This window comes from Eurytemora carolleeae, unplaced genomic scaffold (assembly GCF_000591075.1).
Source record: "Eurytemora carolleeae unplaced genomic scaffold, Eaff_2.0 scaffold329, whole genome shotgun sequence".
Classification (NCBI taxonomy): Eukaryota; Metazoa; Arthropoda; class Copepoda; order Calanoida; family Temoridae; genus Eurytemora; species Eurytemora carolleeae.
Window position 1 is genome coordinate 31,426 of NW_019396239.1, and position 15,526 is coordinate 46,951.

A 15,526-nucleotide genomic window follows, 5' to 3' on the forward strand; every position below is an offset into this window, starting at 1 on the left:
TTGATTAAGGAACATTATACTAGATATGAACAATATTATAACTTAAGTCTAGTTTCTTACAAATTTCTAATTCTAAATTTATCGTTAACAATAACATTTACTTGTTGTCCTTGATTTTTAAATTAAACTGAAGAAAAGAAAGTCAAGATTTCCAATAAATTAAAAAAAAAAGCTTGAAATTGAAACACATATATTCGATTTATAAAATTGGGAGCATTTTTTGCCTCGTTGGGGGTGGCGAATGTCCCCACGCCACCCCCCTGTATCCGCCCCTGTCCTCTGCTATGATCGGAGTACACGATTCATAAAAGGTTTTACAAATTTCTGAAAAGAAAGTCCAGGGCCCGCATGATTCGTGGAGAGAGCGTTTACATTTTGCGTTGCGGCATTCAGCATTGAAATCTCGCGCACAACTGTCGCCGGTTTCACCTTGTCCTTAGGAAGGGCGGGGACATCGGCGAGTCGCCCACAGCGGTTCCCACTGTGAAGAAAGTGAGAAGCCTTAGATTATTTATTGTTAATACTTTATCAAAATTATTCCTTTGAACAGAAGTGTGCATAATAAAAATGACATCTGAAACCGCACCCCTTTATTGACTGAGCAATTAACTAAATGTTGTTAAAGATAAAATGTCAATTCATCAATTCTCTGCTGTTGACATTGACGGAAATGAGGTATTATGAATGCTTGTTTTTATTTCCTTTTCATAAAACATTCATTAATTTTCTAGCGTTAGTAGATTTGTTCCCAAGTCTACATTGAGTTCGATTCTCCTGTACTTCTCTCTACCTTGAGTTCTCTTGCACTCCTGTCTAACTTGAGTTCTCATGTAATCCTCTCTATCTTGAGTTCTCAGTTATTTCCTAACATACGATTTTTGGACCCCTCCCGCTTCCCCCTTCCCGCTTCCCCCTTCCCCCTTCTATCAATTTTTTGTCGTGGATCTTATATGTAAGACATGGATATAATTGACCATTTTGGCCGCAGCGCCCGGCCCCCTAGCCTGTCCCAGGCGCGGCGCTCGGCCCCCTATCCTTTTTCTAGCCGCAGCGCTCGGCTCTGAAAGTGGCTTAACCTAACCTAACTCTGAATAAATACTTATTTTATTGAAAATTGTTGAAAAAGTGGTCATGTTTAAAATTGATGGGGGGGGGGGGAGGGGTCAAAATCGTTTACTAGGACGGGCCCGAGTTCTCCTGTACCCCTCTCTATCTCGAGTTCTCCTATGGTTATTTCTATCTTGAGTTCTCCTGTACTTCTCTACCTTGAGTTTTCCTGTGCTCCTCTCTACCTTGAGTTCTCCTGTATTCCTCTCTACCTTGAGTTCTCCTGTACTCCTCCATACCTTGAGTTCTCCTGTATTCCTCTCTACCTTGAGTTCTCCTGTACTTCTCTACCTCGAGTTCTCCTATATTCCTCTCTACTTTGAGTTCTCTTGTACTCCTCTCTACTTTGAGTTTTCTTGTACTCCTCACTTCCTTGAGTTCTCCTGTACAGTGTACTCCTCTTTACCTTGAGTTCTCCTGTGCTCCTCTCTACTTTGAGTTCTCTTGTACTCCTTTCTACTTTGAGTTCTCCTGTACTCATTTCAACCTTAAGTTCTCCTGTACTCCTCCCTACCTTGAGTTCTCCTGTACTCATTTCAACCTTGAGTTCGCCTCTCTATCTTGATTTCATTTGTACTCCTCTCTACCTTGAGTTCTCCTGTACTCATCTCTACCTTGAGTTTCCTGTACTCCTCTCTACCTTGAGTTCTCCTATATTCCTCTCTACTTTGAGTTCTCTTGTACTCCTCTCTATTTTGAGTTCTCCTGTGCTCATTTCAACCTTGAGTTCTCCTGTACTCCTCCCTACCTTGAGTTCTCCTGTACTCCTTCCTACCTTGAGTTCTCCTGTACTCCTCCCTACCTTGAGTTCTCCTGCACTCCTCCCTCCCTTGAGTTCTCCTGTACTCATTTCAACCTTGAGTTCTCCTCTCTACCTTGATTTCTTCTGTGCCCCTCTCTACCTTGAGTTCTCCTGTACTCCTTCCTACCTTGAGTTCTCCTGTGCTCATCTCTACCTTGCGTGTTATTGTACTTCTCTCTACCTTGAGTTATCCTAAACTTTATTCTACCGTGAGTTATCCTGTACTTCTCTCTAGTTTCCTCAAATTCTATGTATCCAAAATTCGGATTTTAAAAATGATGTAGGTCTCCATGGAGAAATACAAGGGTCACGTCTGCATAATCGTCAATGTCGCGACTAAGTGAGGAAAAACTGACGTAAACTACAGGTACAGAATTTTTAATTTCGTCAATGTACCGAGATTCTCAGAAGAATACTTTTTGCCTCAGGCTTAATATTTTTACCAAATAAAATTCTTTTACGCGGTTAGTATTAAATCTTATTCACGCTTAACCTATTGATATACTAATTTGATAGAAACATCAATTTTATTTGCGAAGCAGGGTTTGTTTGCACTATGAGCTAGAGCTTGCTATTTTGAATAGATGTTTTTATATTTAAATGAGAATGGGTCTAAAACGGGGTCACTGGCATCAATTACTGGTATTTTTTTAAAGACATCCTGTATGTGCAATGTACATTGTATTTTATGATGAGCAGTGATATCATATAGTGTAGGAAAATCGCAAAAATTTTAGTGCATCGGAGTGTCAGTATCTATTATACCGTGATAAAAAAATATTTTCTTGTTTGTTTATGAAATATTCTGAAGAAATTCTTATCAATTTTGTTAAAATTATAAAGTGCAAGTTCTTGCAATTTTAATGTTTAATTAATATTTAAAATTTAAATAACTTATTCACCTCCCCCCCCCCATATCATTTTCTTAATTTTTGTCTTAATTTTTTTCTATAAATATTATTATAATATATCATGTTTGAAAACCACTGCGCCTTTCTTTATACATGTTTTAAATAAAACCGCAAAGTTGTAAGGAATATCGTCATATTATACTTTTTCCACAAACGTACGATGGAATCTTCACACGTAGAGGAGGGGGGAGTGGGTTGCATATCACTTGCAAATCAATCAATTAAATTAATTTTATTTTTTTTGTATTTTAGACAGTTGGTAGAGCTCTATTCAAAGTACTCTGAAACTGATGGTTTACGTATTCTTGGATTTCCTTGCAACCAATTCGGGGGACAGGAACCAGGAACAGAACAGGAGATCAAGGTATAAGCTAGACCAGGAGATCAGGGTATAGATAGAACAGGTATATGATAGATTAGGTATGTGATAGATTAGGAAATCAAGGTATATGATTGATCAGGAGATTAAGGAATAGGATAGAACAGGATATTAAGGTATAGGATAGATTAGGAGATCAAGATATAGGATAGAAAAGACAATCAAGGTATAGTACAAAACAGGAGATCAATGTAAGGGATAGATCAGGAGATAAAGGTATAGGTGTAAACAGTAGAGAAGATCAAGGTACAGAATATTTAAGGATAAGAAATCAAGGTATAGGAGTGATTAGGAGAGTAGATCATGGTGAAGAATAAATAAGGATTGGAGATCAAGTTATAATAGTGAACAGTAGAGGAGATCAAGGTTTAGGAGTGAACAAATGATAAGTTCAAGGTTTAGGATATACCAGAAGATAGATTAAATGTTTCTGTGGATAAAGAGCATTTCAATTAAGGAGTTCGCAAGTGGAAAGTACAACGTAACTTTCGACATGTTCTCAAAGATCAACGTGAATGGAAGCTCCGCCCACCCCATGTGGGCGTTCCTCAAGGAGAAGCAGGGCGGATTTCTTATGAATGCGATCAAATGGAACTTCACCAAGTTCGTTGTTGACAAGGTAAACAATTTATTTCCAAACAAAAGAAAAAACTTATTGATGTCTTGAAACTTAACGAATAAAAAAGCAGTGTTATTTTTATAATAATTCCAAACCTTCCTTTATTGAGATCTGTAGTTTGAATTATTTTCAGGATGGGATTCCTGTCGCCCGACTAGGACCTACTGATGATCCTATTCCTAATGTGGAGAAAGAAATCAAGAAATATTTCTAAACAAATGACGAACAACGAGCATCACCAATCACCAGCTTTCACTGTTCATCCCAAAACATAAATTTCTTCCCTTACTTCAAGTAATTGAGCCTTTGTCAGAAACTACGATTTTCAATTTTCCGATATCTTTGCAACGCAATGTCATAGACCTTAGATATTTAAAAACTATTAAATCTGTTAACTCAAATTATAAGTTTGAATTTTCAAAGTTATAGAAAATGGGAATTTGTGACAAAGACTTACTTCCTTTGTACAATGATAAAAAATTTGATATTTAGTCCTGTTGTAGTCAACTATTATATTTTTTGATTGAAAATTCCATATATTGGGCATTTTATAAATTGTGATTAATTATATCTTTGTCACTGATAACATTTATTATAATCTGTTATAAATTCATATAATTTTTATCAGAAAGTTTTTTTGTTAGATGTAAATGAAAGAATACTCTATACAACACATATATATATTAAACTGTGATTATAGAAAACCATTGAAATCTTAGTGTTTAATGACTGTTCTCTCTTAAAGCTATTAGGCTGGAGTAGAACATGATGAATCAAACATAATGGATTTCAGACCAAACATGGAGATCAGTCAGAACATGGAGGATGTCCCTGAGATAAAGTTGGACCTCGCCAACATCAAGAAGGAGATCTACAGGGTCCTCAAGGTGAACATCAGCAACATTTTTTACACAGTTAACTCTTCAAACGGGATTGTATTTTTTTTAGAGTATTATTCCCTTCTATAAGGTCACGTACTGAACTTCTCATTTATGTCATGATTTTAAGTATTTTTGTGACGTGGATGTTACGCACGGTTAGTTTTGTAGAAATTGCAGGCTGTGCTCCGGGTACAGTAGTCTCCTAGCCATTTCTAGTTTTACAATGCAGAAATCATTTAAAGGGATTGTTCTCAAATTATTCTAAAAAGGGCCATGTCAATAAATCATCATGAATGCTGTACTTTAAACCTACGCAATTAGACTCAAGATCTCAGACTGATGCGTCTTAATAATCTCCTTATTGTTCTCAGTGTCAAAAATGAGCAAGATATTGTCGAAAATCGTTCTGTCCTGATTGTGAAGTTTAATGTTGTAGTGTCAATTTAAATTGAGTGAACGGTCCTTTAAAGTTTTAAAATTGTATTTGTCGCAAGCTGAGAAAATAATCTGGTTTCAGGCAACCACTGAAAGAGGACTGCTACACACTTGTAAACTGTTAGCGGAGATAAACCATGCGATTAGGTCGGTATTTACGTTTATTTCATGTTATTCGATTGATATTGTTGTAATCAGAAGAGAGGGGTGTGTTAGTGGTTTTCTAAAATTAATTATGAAATGGGTCTAAGAATTTGTAAATTGTTAGTTAGAAATTTCAAAAACTTTGCTCTGTTTAATTTAGAAATGTATCAGTTCTAACTATTGGGAACTACAAAATCATTGTGGGAAATTTCGGATTAAAACAAAGCATATTTTCGTAAATTCCCCTCCCCTATATTATCTAAATCTCAACTTTTCTACTGAAAATTTACGTTTAATCTTCGATCCATTTTGTGTTTTTTTTTTCGTTCCGGATCAGTGTCAGTTGACTACTAGGTTTGAAAGTGTCTGCTGATTGTTGATTTAAAAACCGGTTTCAGTGTCAGATTACTTAACTTCTCATTGGTTCACTATAGTCAAAAGTGTCAATTGTCACCTGAATGTTGATCTGAAAACCGGTTTCCGTCTAGTGTCAGATTACTTTTAAGCTTCTGATCGGTTCCGTATAGTCTAAAGTGTCAGAAGGTCAGCTGATTGTTGATTTGAAAGCCGGTTTCCATCTACAGATTACTTAACTTCTGATCGGGTCCCTTTAGTCAAAAGTGTCAGTTGTCAGCTGAGTGTTGATTTGAAAACCGGTTTCCGTCAAGTGTCAGATTACTTACTAACTTCTGATCGGTTCCTTATTGTCAGTGTCAGTTTTCAGCTGAATGTTGTTTTTACTTACTAACTTCTTATCTGTTCCCTCCTTATCAGTTGAAGTAAAAATAAGTCCTAAATATAACCCCCGTGGTTCAGCAAAGTTTATTTAAAAGATAATTTAAGGGAATATGTGGATTTGAGGACATGAAATTTTGTATCCCCAACATTAACAACACTGTTACAAATTTACCACACAATTTTATATTTATTATTTTAGACTTGATGGGTCTGAGGATAAAATGAGTGAGAGTTCAGGTTATTGATTTAAAATTTCTTGAAGGGATCGGCTTCAATTTATTAAAATGAAATTGATTATTTCCAGATGAGGCTTTTTAGAATTAGCACCATTGTTATAAAAGACTAGCTTGGGAACTCAGATTTTACTGGAGTTTAACTTTAAGTTGATTTTTTTAACAAAGCAAAGAACATTTTTTTCATTTTTTTTTACCCTTTTACTTGGGGTACTCAAGGGTTCCCTCGAAAAATTTCAGCCCATTCGGTCCAGCCGTTTGGCTAACTATAGCTATATATATGAGCGAAGAGCCTTATTATATAGATTTATATATAAATGCAATCATTCTTAAATTTGTACCTAGATTACTCTGGACCTAGTGGACTTGACCCAGACCCGTCCTGTACCTCTGAACTACCTGGAGCAGAGTCTAGTTGTACCTCCGACCTACCCGGAGCAATCCGTTCTACCGACCTACCTATACCTGGTCCGGAGCTGGACACATACCAACTAGGGAAAACATATTATGATCTCAAGGAGTATGACAGAGCAGCGTTCTTTACCAAGTCCCTCACTTCAAGTCAAGGTATTGATAAGTGGACACTGAACCTAAGGCAAATATTTTATTTGGAAAAAAGACTCATGGTGTATATTTTTAAAGAATTACTCCCATGTATTTGTTAAAAGTGAGGGTTATTTGTTAAGATATGGGTGAAAAAACGGAGATCGATATAAGCAAGTTTCATCATTGTTGACAAATTTTACCCAATAGATTTATTTTCCTCCAATTAATTTGTTTTCCCCAATTCGGCGAATCAAACTCGAAAAAATGATTTCAAGAGGGGGGGGGGTGTTGATGATTTCAATAAAATACATAACCCTCTTAACTCTAAAGCTTTTTTTGAATTGTAAACATTGAATACATGACATTGTTGAGCATATCATTTCCATGGCCATTGAGATTTCTCAGTCTCCCTCATAACCTGCTCCCGTCGCCTGCACCTCTCTCCCCCTCTCCTAAACCAGATCTAATCAGCTGACCCGGGAGTATCATGGCGGGAAAGCCAGTTCAACAAACATGAATATGATAAAGGCTCCTAGAGTTGTATAAAGCTGGAGTGAATTCTGGACTAGATTTGAAACTTCACCTGTGGTCTAGAGATGGACAAAAATTCTTCTCTTTTACTCGTTTACCCGGACATATGCACAAGGAAACCTATAGCTCTACCCAGAAAAGAAGATGGAGGAGAGAACCGTACTTGCACCTGAAACAGAGAAAACCGAAAAATGTCATAGGACGTTAACTGGAGACATGATCTAAGTTTAATAATAATGTCCCTTATTTTTAATCTTGATTCACTGGATATTCGAAATTATTGAATATAATATACTCTGTATATTAATGTGATATATGCAACCATATGAATATCATGACAACAATCGGAAATTTTCTTATATACTCCGCCAGGAGTCCTGAAAATAATCCTAACATAAACATAAGTTTTATTACTAACGAAAATTTTATTTTAGGTCGTTTCCTACACTTCTACTGTCGATATTTGTCTTCTGAAAAGAAAAGATTAGATGATATAACTGATACTTCGAATACTCCTGATGCAGTGCAATTACCTAAACTCAGGTTAGGAACAATCATCAAACTTATGCTTTTTTAGGAGAAAATATATTTAGGTAGAATTAATTTTATTTCTTCGTTTTTAATTCTCTGTTTACACGTCTGTGAATTTTGTTGTTGGCTTTTTTTCTTGTCACCTACTTAATTTTTAATTTTCCCCTTTTGTTTGTGTCAGCACCATTTTTTGGTACTTGTGCCAAATAAGATTTTAATGTCACCAGGGACCGAACTTAATGAATGCTACGTCGCAATTAACTCAAATATCAAATCAAATATATATGTTTGTCTCAAGCGGGCATACATATAAGAAAACAAAAAAATTTAAAACATATTTATTAAACTTGAGACATACTGGCGGTTCAAATTTGAACCATTGATTCAAAGTTTTAAGATTAAGGAAGGATTTGAATTAAAACCGGCAGGAGGCAGTTTTTAAAAATAAAACTTTTTCTTTTTACGAAATTATAAATAAATATTGTAAACCAAGTTTTAGTGATTGCAACATTTTCGTGTATTTTTCCTATTTGATAAGAATGCACCCTCCACACTTCACAGCTGAACTCATGATTGTTGTAGACAGTTACGCGTTGAGCTGGAGAAACTGTACACAATAAAGGAACTAGATGCGTACACCCTGTACATATACGGAGTTGTGTTACGGAAACTATCCCTTGTCGATCTCGCGGTCCCGATCCTCTGTGAGAGCATTCAACGTAAGTTTGACATAACCGATTTTTTTTTTTTGGTCAATTTTATGCCTGCAGTTATTTTCGTTTCGAGTTCATTTTGAAGCATTTTGATATTTTATTAAATCCATGTTTTAGTTTACACGCAAAAGTTCCACCTCTTCTAGACCCTTTGAATTTGAATTACATTTTAGGAGGAATTTTAGAAAGACCAGGAATTAATTAAAATTAATCAGACCACTTTACAATCTTATTTTACAAATATGATTAATGAAATGATGGTGATAATAATAATAATTCTAAAATGTGGTCTGCATTTATTATGCGTATAAAATTACCAGAGATATGTATGAAAAGTCGTCTGATTAACTGTCCATTAATTCCGAGTCTGTCTGGTTATGACTTTTCACAAATTTATTTTATCAGCAACAAAAAAAAACATTTTAACGATCTGAGACGAAGAATATTTTAATGATGGAAACTGTAATTTTTCAATCGTATTATTCTTATTTAATCCGCAGAGCAGAGCAGAATTTTTCCGCTTAGCAAGTTATTTCCAAGAAATATTGTTGGATTGATGGTCATTATAATTATTATGAACTTAGTTCAGATATTCTTGTTTTTCTGTTGTAGTTAGATGTGAAGCAAAGTATCTTGTTTCTTTTAAGGTTTCATCTCTCTTTTACACAGCCGGGATTATTATTATAGTTATAACGTGAGTTAGGATTACAAAATCAGTATATTGCAGGCATAATACACAGTACAGTTACACACTATGAAGGATATTATATGAAACCCTGCTATACGTATCGAGTTCCTAATTTTAGTGGATTATTAGACTCAGTGCTCAATATGTAACGGAAGTGGAGGGGGGGGGGGGGGACAGCAAGGGATTGAATTATTTTGCTTTACATTTCTCTCAGGAAATCTTTTTGTTTCCAAATTGTTATCTAACGATTTTTTCCATTCTTTTAGATAACATTTTTACATTTTTATTCTCACACTAAATCTGCATTGCTTATTTGCGAAAACGTTAACAACTTCTTGTTCATGAAGGAAACTATGATCTTGACCCCTTTTCACGGTGTTAACTAATACAACTAAAATTAAACATTTTTTTGGATTTTTTTTCCCAACAATTAACCTACAATGCATGTTCATTGTTCGCTATTTATTGCTTCATTTTTTTGGAGACGGAATGTTTTTGAAATAACAAATATTAAAATGTGTAGTGGAACCAATGCACTGGGGTTCATGGCAGGAGTTGAGCTGTCTAGTCACAAGTAGAGAGAAACTTATGTCATTAGATCTTCCATTCCACTGGATTAGGTAAGCAGTTCATAGGTAGAAACTTTTGTTGAAGAAAGCGCAGAAAGTGTTTTTATTGTTTGACATATATTTCATCATTTAATTGTCAATCGATAAAGCAGAATCGGCATCTTAGCGTTCACAAAAAATTCTGATATTAGAACTGCGTGTTTATTAGTTTGTATGTTAAAAATACCTCACTTGTATTTAATAAACAACAAAAATGCATTTTAATTGGTTTGATAAAATCGACTTTTATTGTTAAAGAGCAATATTTATTTGCGAGATAATTGAAGCCATATTGTTTTAAGGAACCTATTCACAGCTCATACCTACCTAGAGCTTCAACAGAACGAAGAAGCTCTGCAGCTTTACTTCGGGCTCATGAACGCTGGGCTTCAGGACTCTTCATATATTATGGCACAAGTTGCAGTAGCTTTGCATAACATGAGACAGGTCAGGTTTACTTTATGTAAGACTTTGTCTAATGAAACGAAATTTAAATCGGTGTTGCATTTTGTCCTAGTTTGTACATTAAATGTCACATCTTGTTTATCCAAAATGCGCGTCGTTAATTTGCGTCCTCACTGAATGTCTGAAAGGGATTGTAAGCGCAATTTCAATTGACCCTCCATGCAAAGAGTACAATGCCCGATTTACAACGACAGCCTTGAAAGATCTCTCTGTTTTAACATTAATTCCTCTAAAACGCAGCCTGTACACTATGTACACTGTACAGAGTACCTTCAGCGAAGCTGATCTGTTACTTACTCAAAGTATCGACTGATTACGTCAAAACTTGTTTTCAAACATTTCAAAGTAAATTTTATTTTCTGCCGCCGCGCTCTTAAAACAGAGCCAGTGATATTTCTTGAATATAAAACAGCTTGCAAACTAAGTATTTAGCAATTAAAAACGTTTCGTAAAATTGATATAGATATGTCCGACATCCTTCATCCGTCGAAGGTTTAAAGGGTACCGTTGTGAATCGGAAAAGCTTCTATTTTGAATGGAAGGTTACTTGAAATTATGCTTACTCTCCCTTTAATGATTAATACTTTTTATTTTTACCTAGTGCTTCATAAACCATGAAATTTTGAATATGTGTGACACGAAGCGCAAACTGATCCAAAGGTTGCAAGCTCTCACGCAAACTGATCCAAAGGTTGCAAGCTCTCACGCAAACTGATCCAAAGGGTGCAAGCTTTTACGCAAAAATCGTTGGGAATTTTCCCAATTAATGTTTAAAAACTACAGCTAAGGCCTAAATACAAGGGCGTTACAGTTTTAAAACTTACAGCTAGGACTACCGAAAAGTATTAATCAGTTAGTGAGGTAAAATAAATAGACCAAGGCGTTGCGACACTTTAAAGTTGACCCAGTTTTACGAAATTGATGCAGTCGGATGAGTGAGCGGGGAGTCCCTATTTCTTTCAATTAAATAATTTCAGTGAAAGTTTAAAACTTAAAAACTTAAATCTTTATTAAGGTTGATCAGGCGGTAGATTACTTTAAACAAATCGGAGAAATAGATCCGTATCGTTTAGACAACATGGATACATACTCTAATCTTCTCTACGTCAAGGAACAAAGGGTGGAGCTAGCACATCTAGCACATAGGTAGGAACCCTACCAACACTAACTCTTCGGAGAGATTTTACAATTGATAAGATAACATACATTTTAACAAACAAGGGTATAACAAGTAAATTTAATTCCTTTCCTAAACATAGACTACAAAAGACGAACAATATTTTAAATTTTATTTCCTGATTTTTACGGAATGCGAAATTTTACTCTGCCAGGGTTTTTCTTTTGTCAGAACCAAAAATTGTGCATAACGTAAAATGTCATTAAAGCGAATATTTCAAATATAGAGTTTTGTAAAATGTCATTAAAGCGAATATTTCAAATATAGAGTTTTGTAAAATGTCATTAAAGCGAATATTTCAAATATAGAGTTTTGTAAAATGTCAAAGACTTCGGAAAGCGCAATGAATTTGAATGTTTTATAAAACGGGTCAACTGGGCTGCCCCAAAAGGTCTTTATAAAATTAATATAGTTCTAATAATAATAAACTTTTTCAGAACCAACCAGATTGACAAATATAGAACAGAAACCTGCTGTGTTATTGGAAACTATTACAGTTTGAGGTAACTATCATTACATACTTGTACAAATGTATGATTTACAGAACACATACTCAATATGTACAAAGTACAATTACATGTACATTGTAAAGTGGGACCCAAACAATTTTGGAATAGAAGGAGGGCCGTATACAGGAATTTGTCCAGGGGACTTTGAAATCGTTGGGACCTGAAAATTCGCAGGAAGCCCTGGATTTCAATATGCGTTTGCGTTTTTGGTGATATATGGAGCTAAAGGATTTAAAAGTATAATTTTTCAGTGAAATTTTTAGAAATTGTTTTAAAACCTGCGTACTCTAACAACATTTTTGTTTTTGTACATGTTAAACATGCAACATAAAAAACATGCAATCTAAGAGTTACATAGAGCTCATAGTTTCACCAGTATCATTTTTTCAATTAGTCTTCAACCTGCGTAATGTCACTGTACATGAAACATTGTACATGATACCTGATAAACATGCAACAGCAACAAAAAAACAAATAGAGTATACTTTACGAATGCAATCAATACAATTAACAGATGTTATTTAGACAATGTTTCTCATGTTAACTTTTTAGTTCTCAACATGAAAAAGCTGCGCAGTATTTTCAACGCGCACTGAAGCTGAATCCTGGATACTTGAGCGCGCTCACACTGATGGGACACGAGTACATGGAGATGAAGAACACAACCGCAGCCATCCACTCCTATAGGCAGGCCATAGAGGTCAACAGGAGAGATTACAGGTAGGAAAATAGGTTTGCAGGAGGGATTACAGATAGGATAATAGGTTAATAAGAAGCATTACAGGTAGGAATAGAGGTCAACAGGAGGGATTACAGGTAGAATAATAGTTTTATAGGAGGAATTACAGGTAGGATTAGAGGTTATCTGGAGGGATTACAAGTAGGATTAGAGGTCAACAGGGGGTATTACAGGTAGGATTAGAGGTCAGCAGGAGGGATTACATGTAGAATTAGAGGTCAACTGGAGGGATTACATGTAGAATTAGAAGACTAAATGTTAACAGAAGTGATTACAGGTAGAATTAGAAGATTAGACGTTGGATTAGAAGATAAGAGGGAGGGATTACAGGTAGGGTTAGAGGCCATCAGAAGGGATAACAGGTTGGATGAGAAGATTAAAGGTTAACAGAAGGGATTGCATGAAGGTTTGGAGGTCAACAGGAGGAATTATTAAAGGACTTCATGGAATCATATCTTGTTGTGTTTATCAACGTTGGAATATATATGGGACTAGCGTGTTTTCTGGCGGGACTTCAAGGGTTCAATGTTTTCGTGATATTGTAACTTTTTAATTATATACATTTATACAATTTGTAGAACATGGTCACGTTAAATCCTTGTTTTTGTTTTTGTTTTATCCAACATTAGATCTAGTCTACTAAATATACAGTGAGTTATATACAGGTGGGATAGTTTTAATTTAATAATCGAGACTATGGACTAGAAATTTACATGGAAAGATGGCTGGTAGTTTCTGCAAATACGGAACACGTGTACATTGTTTTATTTACGTTTACATCAATTAAACCTTTTTTCTAAGGGATTGTCTTAATTTCCAATGACCTTTATACGTTAAGATGCGTATGCCCATGGCCTGAAAACCTTTACTGATTAACATTGTGCAAGTTGTCGTCTATTTTTCAGTGAAAAGAAAAGGGTTCAATTCTACAATTGAAAATGGCCAACTGTTAGAGAGAAGATTATGAATCTCGTATATTTTTTATTCAGGATTTGAATGTTACACTATAGATGGAGAGGGATTTGAAATTACGTCTTCAGACCTTTAAAGATCAGTGCTAAGATAAAGATGAATATCAGTGTTGCAAGTAAAATAATCATTGCCAATCTTGCATCTATATATATATATAGAACTGAAAACAAGATCTGCAAGTTCAATCAATGTTGAGTTTAAAGATCAGTGCTAAGATAAAGATGAATATCATTGTTGCAAGTAAAATAATCATTGCCAATCTTACATCTATATATATATATAAGAAGTACTGAAAACAAGATCTGCAAGTTCAATCAATGTTGAGTTTAAGCAATTTGAATTAATCTAAAAGGACTGCCAGGTGCCAAGGTTCATACGATATAATTAATTTAATTGTAGTTGACGCGATTTAAAACCTGTATCTGAGAAATGACAAGAAATGGCCGATTTAATTTTGGGGATCCTTGTCTATCGGCGATGGTGATTTTAAACTACGAGAATAATCCTTCAAGAGTATTCCTAGATGTTCAGACACTAAAGTCACTAACTTTCTAGGACACTTATACTGTATACTGTAGTTTGTCTAGATACTGTATTCACTATCTGTCTAGGATACTACTGTATACTGTAGTTTGTCTAGATACTATATTCACTATCTGTCTAGGATACTACTGTATACTGTAGTTTGTCTAAATACTATATTCACTATCTGTCTGGAATACTACTGTATACTGTAGTTTGTCTACATATTTTATTCACTATCTGTCTAGGTTACTACTAGATACTATATTCACTATCTGTCTAATCTGTATACTGTAGTTTGTCTAGATACTTTATTCACTATCTGTCCAGGATACTACTGGATACTGTAGTTTGTCTAGTTTGTCTAGATACTGTATTCACTTTCTTTCTATGATACTAATGTATACACTATCTGTCTAAGATACTACTGTATTCACTATCTGTCTAGGATACTACTGTATTCACTATCTGTGTAGGATACTACTGTATACACTATCTGTCTAGGATTTTCTGTATTCACTATCTGTCTAGGATACTATTGTATTCACTATCTGTCTAGGATACTACTGTATTCACTATCTGTCTAGGGTACTACTGTATTCACTATCTGTCTAGGATACTACTGTATACTGTAGTTTGACTAGATAGCCTCATGATAACACATCACTTCCCCGCCCACACATACCAGGGCGTTTCTAAATAAACTGCATTGCAATTCCTACAAATTTAACAATGTAAAATACAGTAAAAGAACACTTATACCTCTACACAAGATGGAAAAACAGTCCTAAGATATATCCTTGTCTATTTTTAAACCAAACTTGAAACTACAACGGAAGGGTATTTGTAGAATTATAGAGATGACGCACTGCGGTGTGCACATTGCGTATATTGCGTCCACTGAGGAGGAATGAAAGGTTTGACGCCTATTTTATTATGGTATGAATGAACTGGGTTCAGTTCAGTTTAGTGGCCTAACTAAAGAGAGTTAAAACTCCAATATCAAAGACTGGGTATAAGCAACCACAAGACACATAATTGAGTCTTTTTATCATCGACTCTTTTGTTGATTTCGTGCATTTCTTCCTCTCCTCTCAGGAAAGGGAGACTTTCCTATCTTGACTCGAATCTGTTGTAAAGATATTCAAGTACCAGCCTAGGACAACACACTATCCGTTCTTGCATAGTACGCTCATTCTTGCTAGTCTCCACTCAATTCAAAATCTAAGAAATTAAGTAAATTTAAATCGATTCACATTGTATTGTGTAACACCCC

The 15,526-nt window shown here is 35.1% G+C and overlaps 2 protein-coding genes across 2 annotated transcripts in view; both read left to right on the forward strand.

Moving 5' to 3' along the window:
* Positions 1-625: 625 nt before the first annotated feature.
* Positions 626-4,189, forward strand: LOC111699065 (phospholipid hydroperoxide glutathione peroxidase, mitochondrial-like). Its single transcript, XM_023469621.1, has 5 exons — positions 626-675; positions 2,194-2,276; positions 3,073-3,184; positions 3,657-3,818; positions 3,952-4,189. Exons 1-5 carry the CDS (start codon positions 631-633, stop codon positions 4,030-4,032), a joined length of 483 nt encoding a protein of 160 aa, XP_023325389.1. The 5' UTR covers positions 626-630; the 3' UTR covers positions 4,033-4,189.
* A 420-nt stretch (positions 4,190-4,609) lies between these two features.
* The window catches only part of LOC111699067 (cell division cycle protein 23 homolog), a 14,631-nt gene continuing 3,714 nt past the window's right edge, over positions 4,610-15,526 (forward strand). The window contains exons 1-11 of the mRNA XM_023469624.1: positions 4,610-4,705; positions 5,217-5,281; positions 6,216-6,253; positions 6,595-6,816; positions 7,761-7,869; positions 8,440-8,576; positions 9,782-9,878; positions 10,169-10,313; positions 11,347-11,477; positions 11,946-12,011; positions 12,570-12,737. Coding sequence (XP_023325392.1) covers positions 4,619-4,705; positions 5,217-5,281; positions 6,216-6,253; positions 6,595-6,816; positions 7,761-7,869; positions 8,440-8,576; positions 9,782-9,878; positions 10,169-10,313; positions 11,347-11,477; positions 11,946-12,011; positions 12,570-12,737 — 1,265 coding nt within the window. The 5' untranslated portion in view covers positions 4,610-4,618. The remainder of the gene's footprint in view (positions 4,706-5,216; positions 5,282-6,215; positions 6,254-6,594; positions 6,817-7,760; positions 7,870-8,439; positions 8,577-9,781; positions 9,879-10,168; positions 10,314-11,346; positions 11,478-11,945; positions 12,012-12,569; positions 12,738-15,526) is intronic.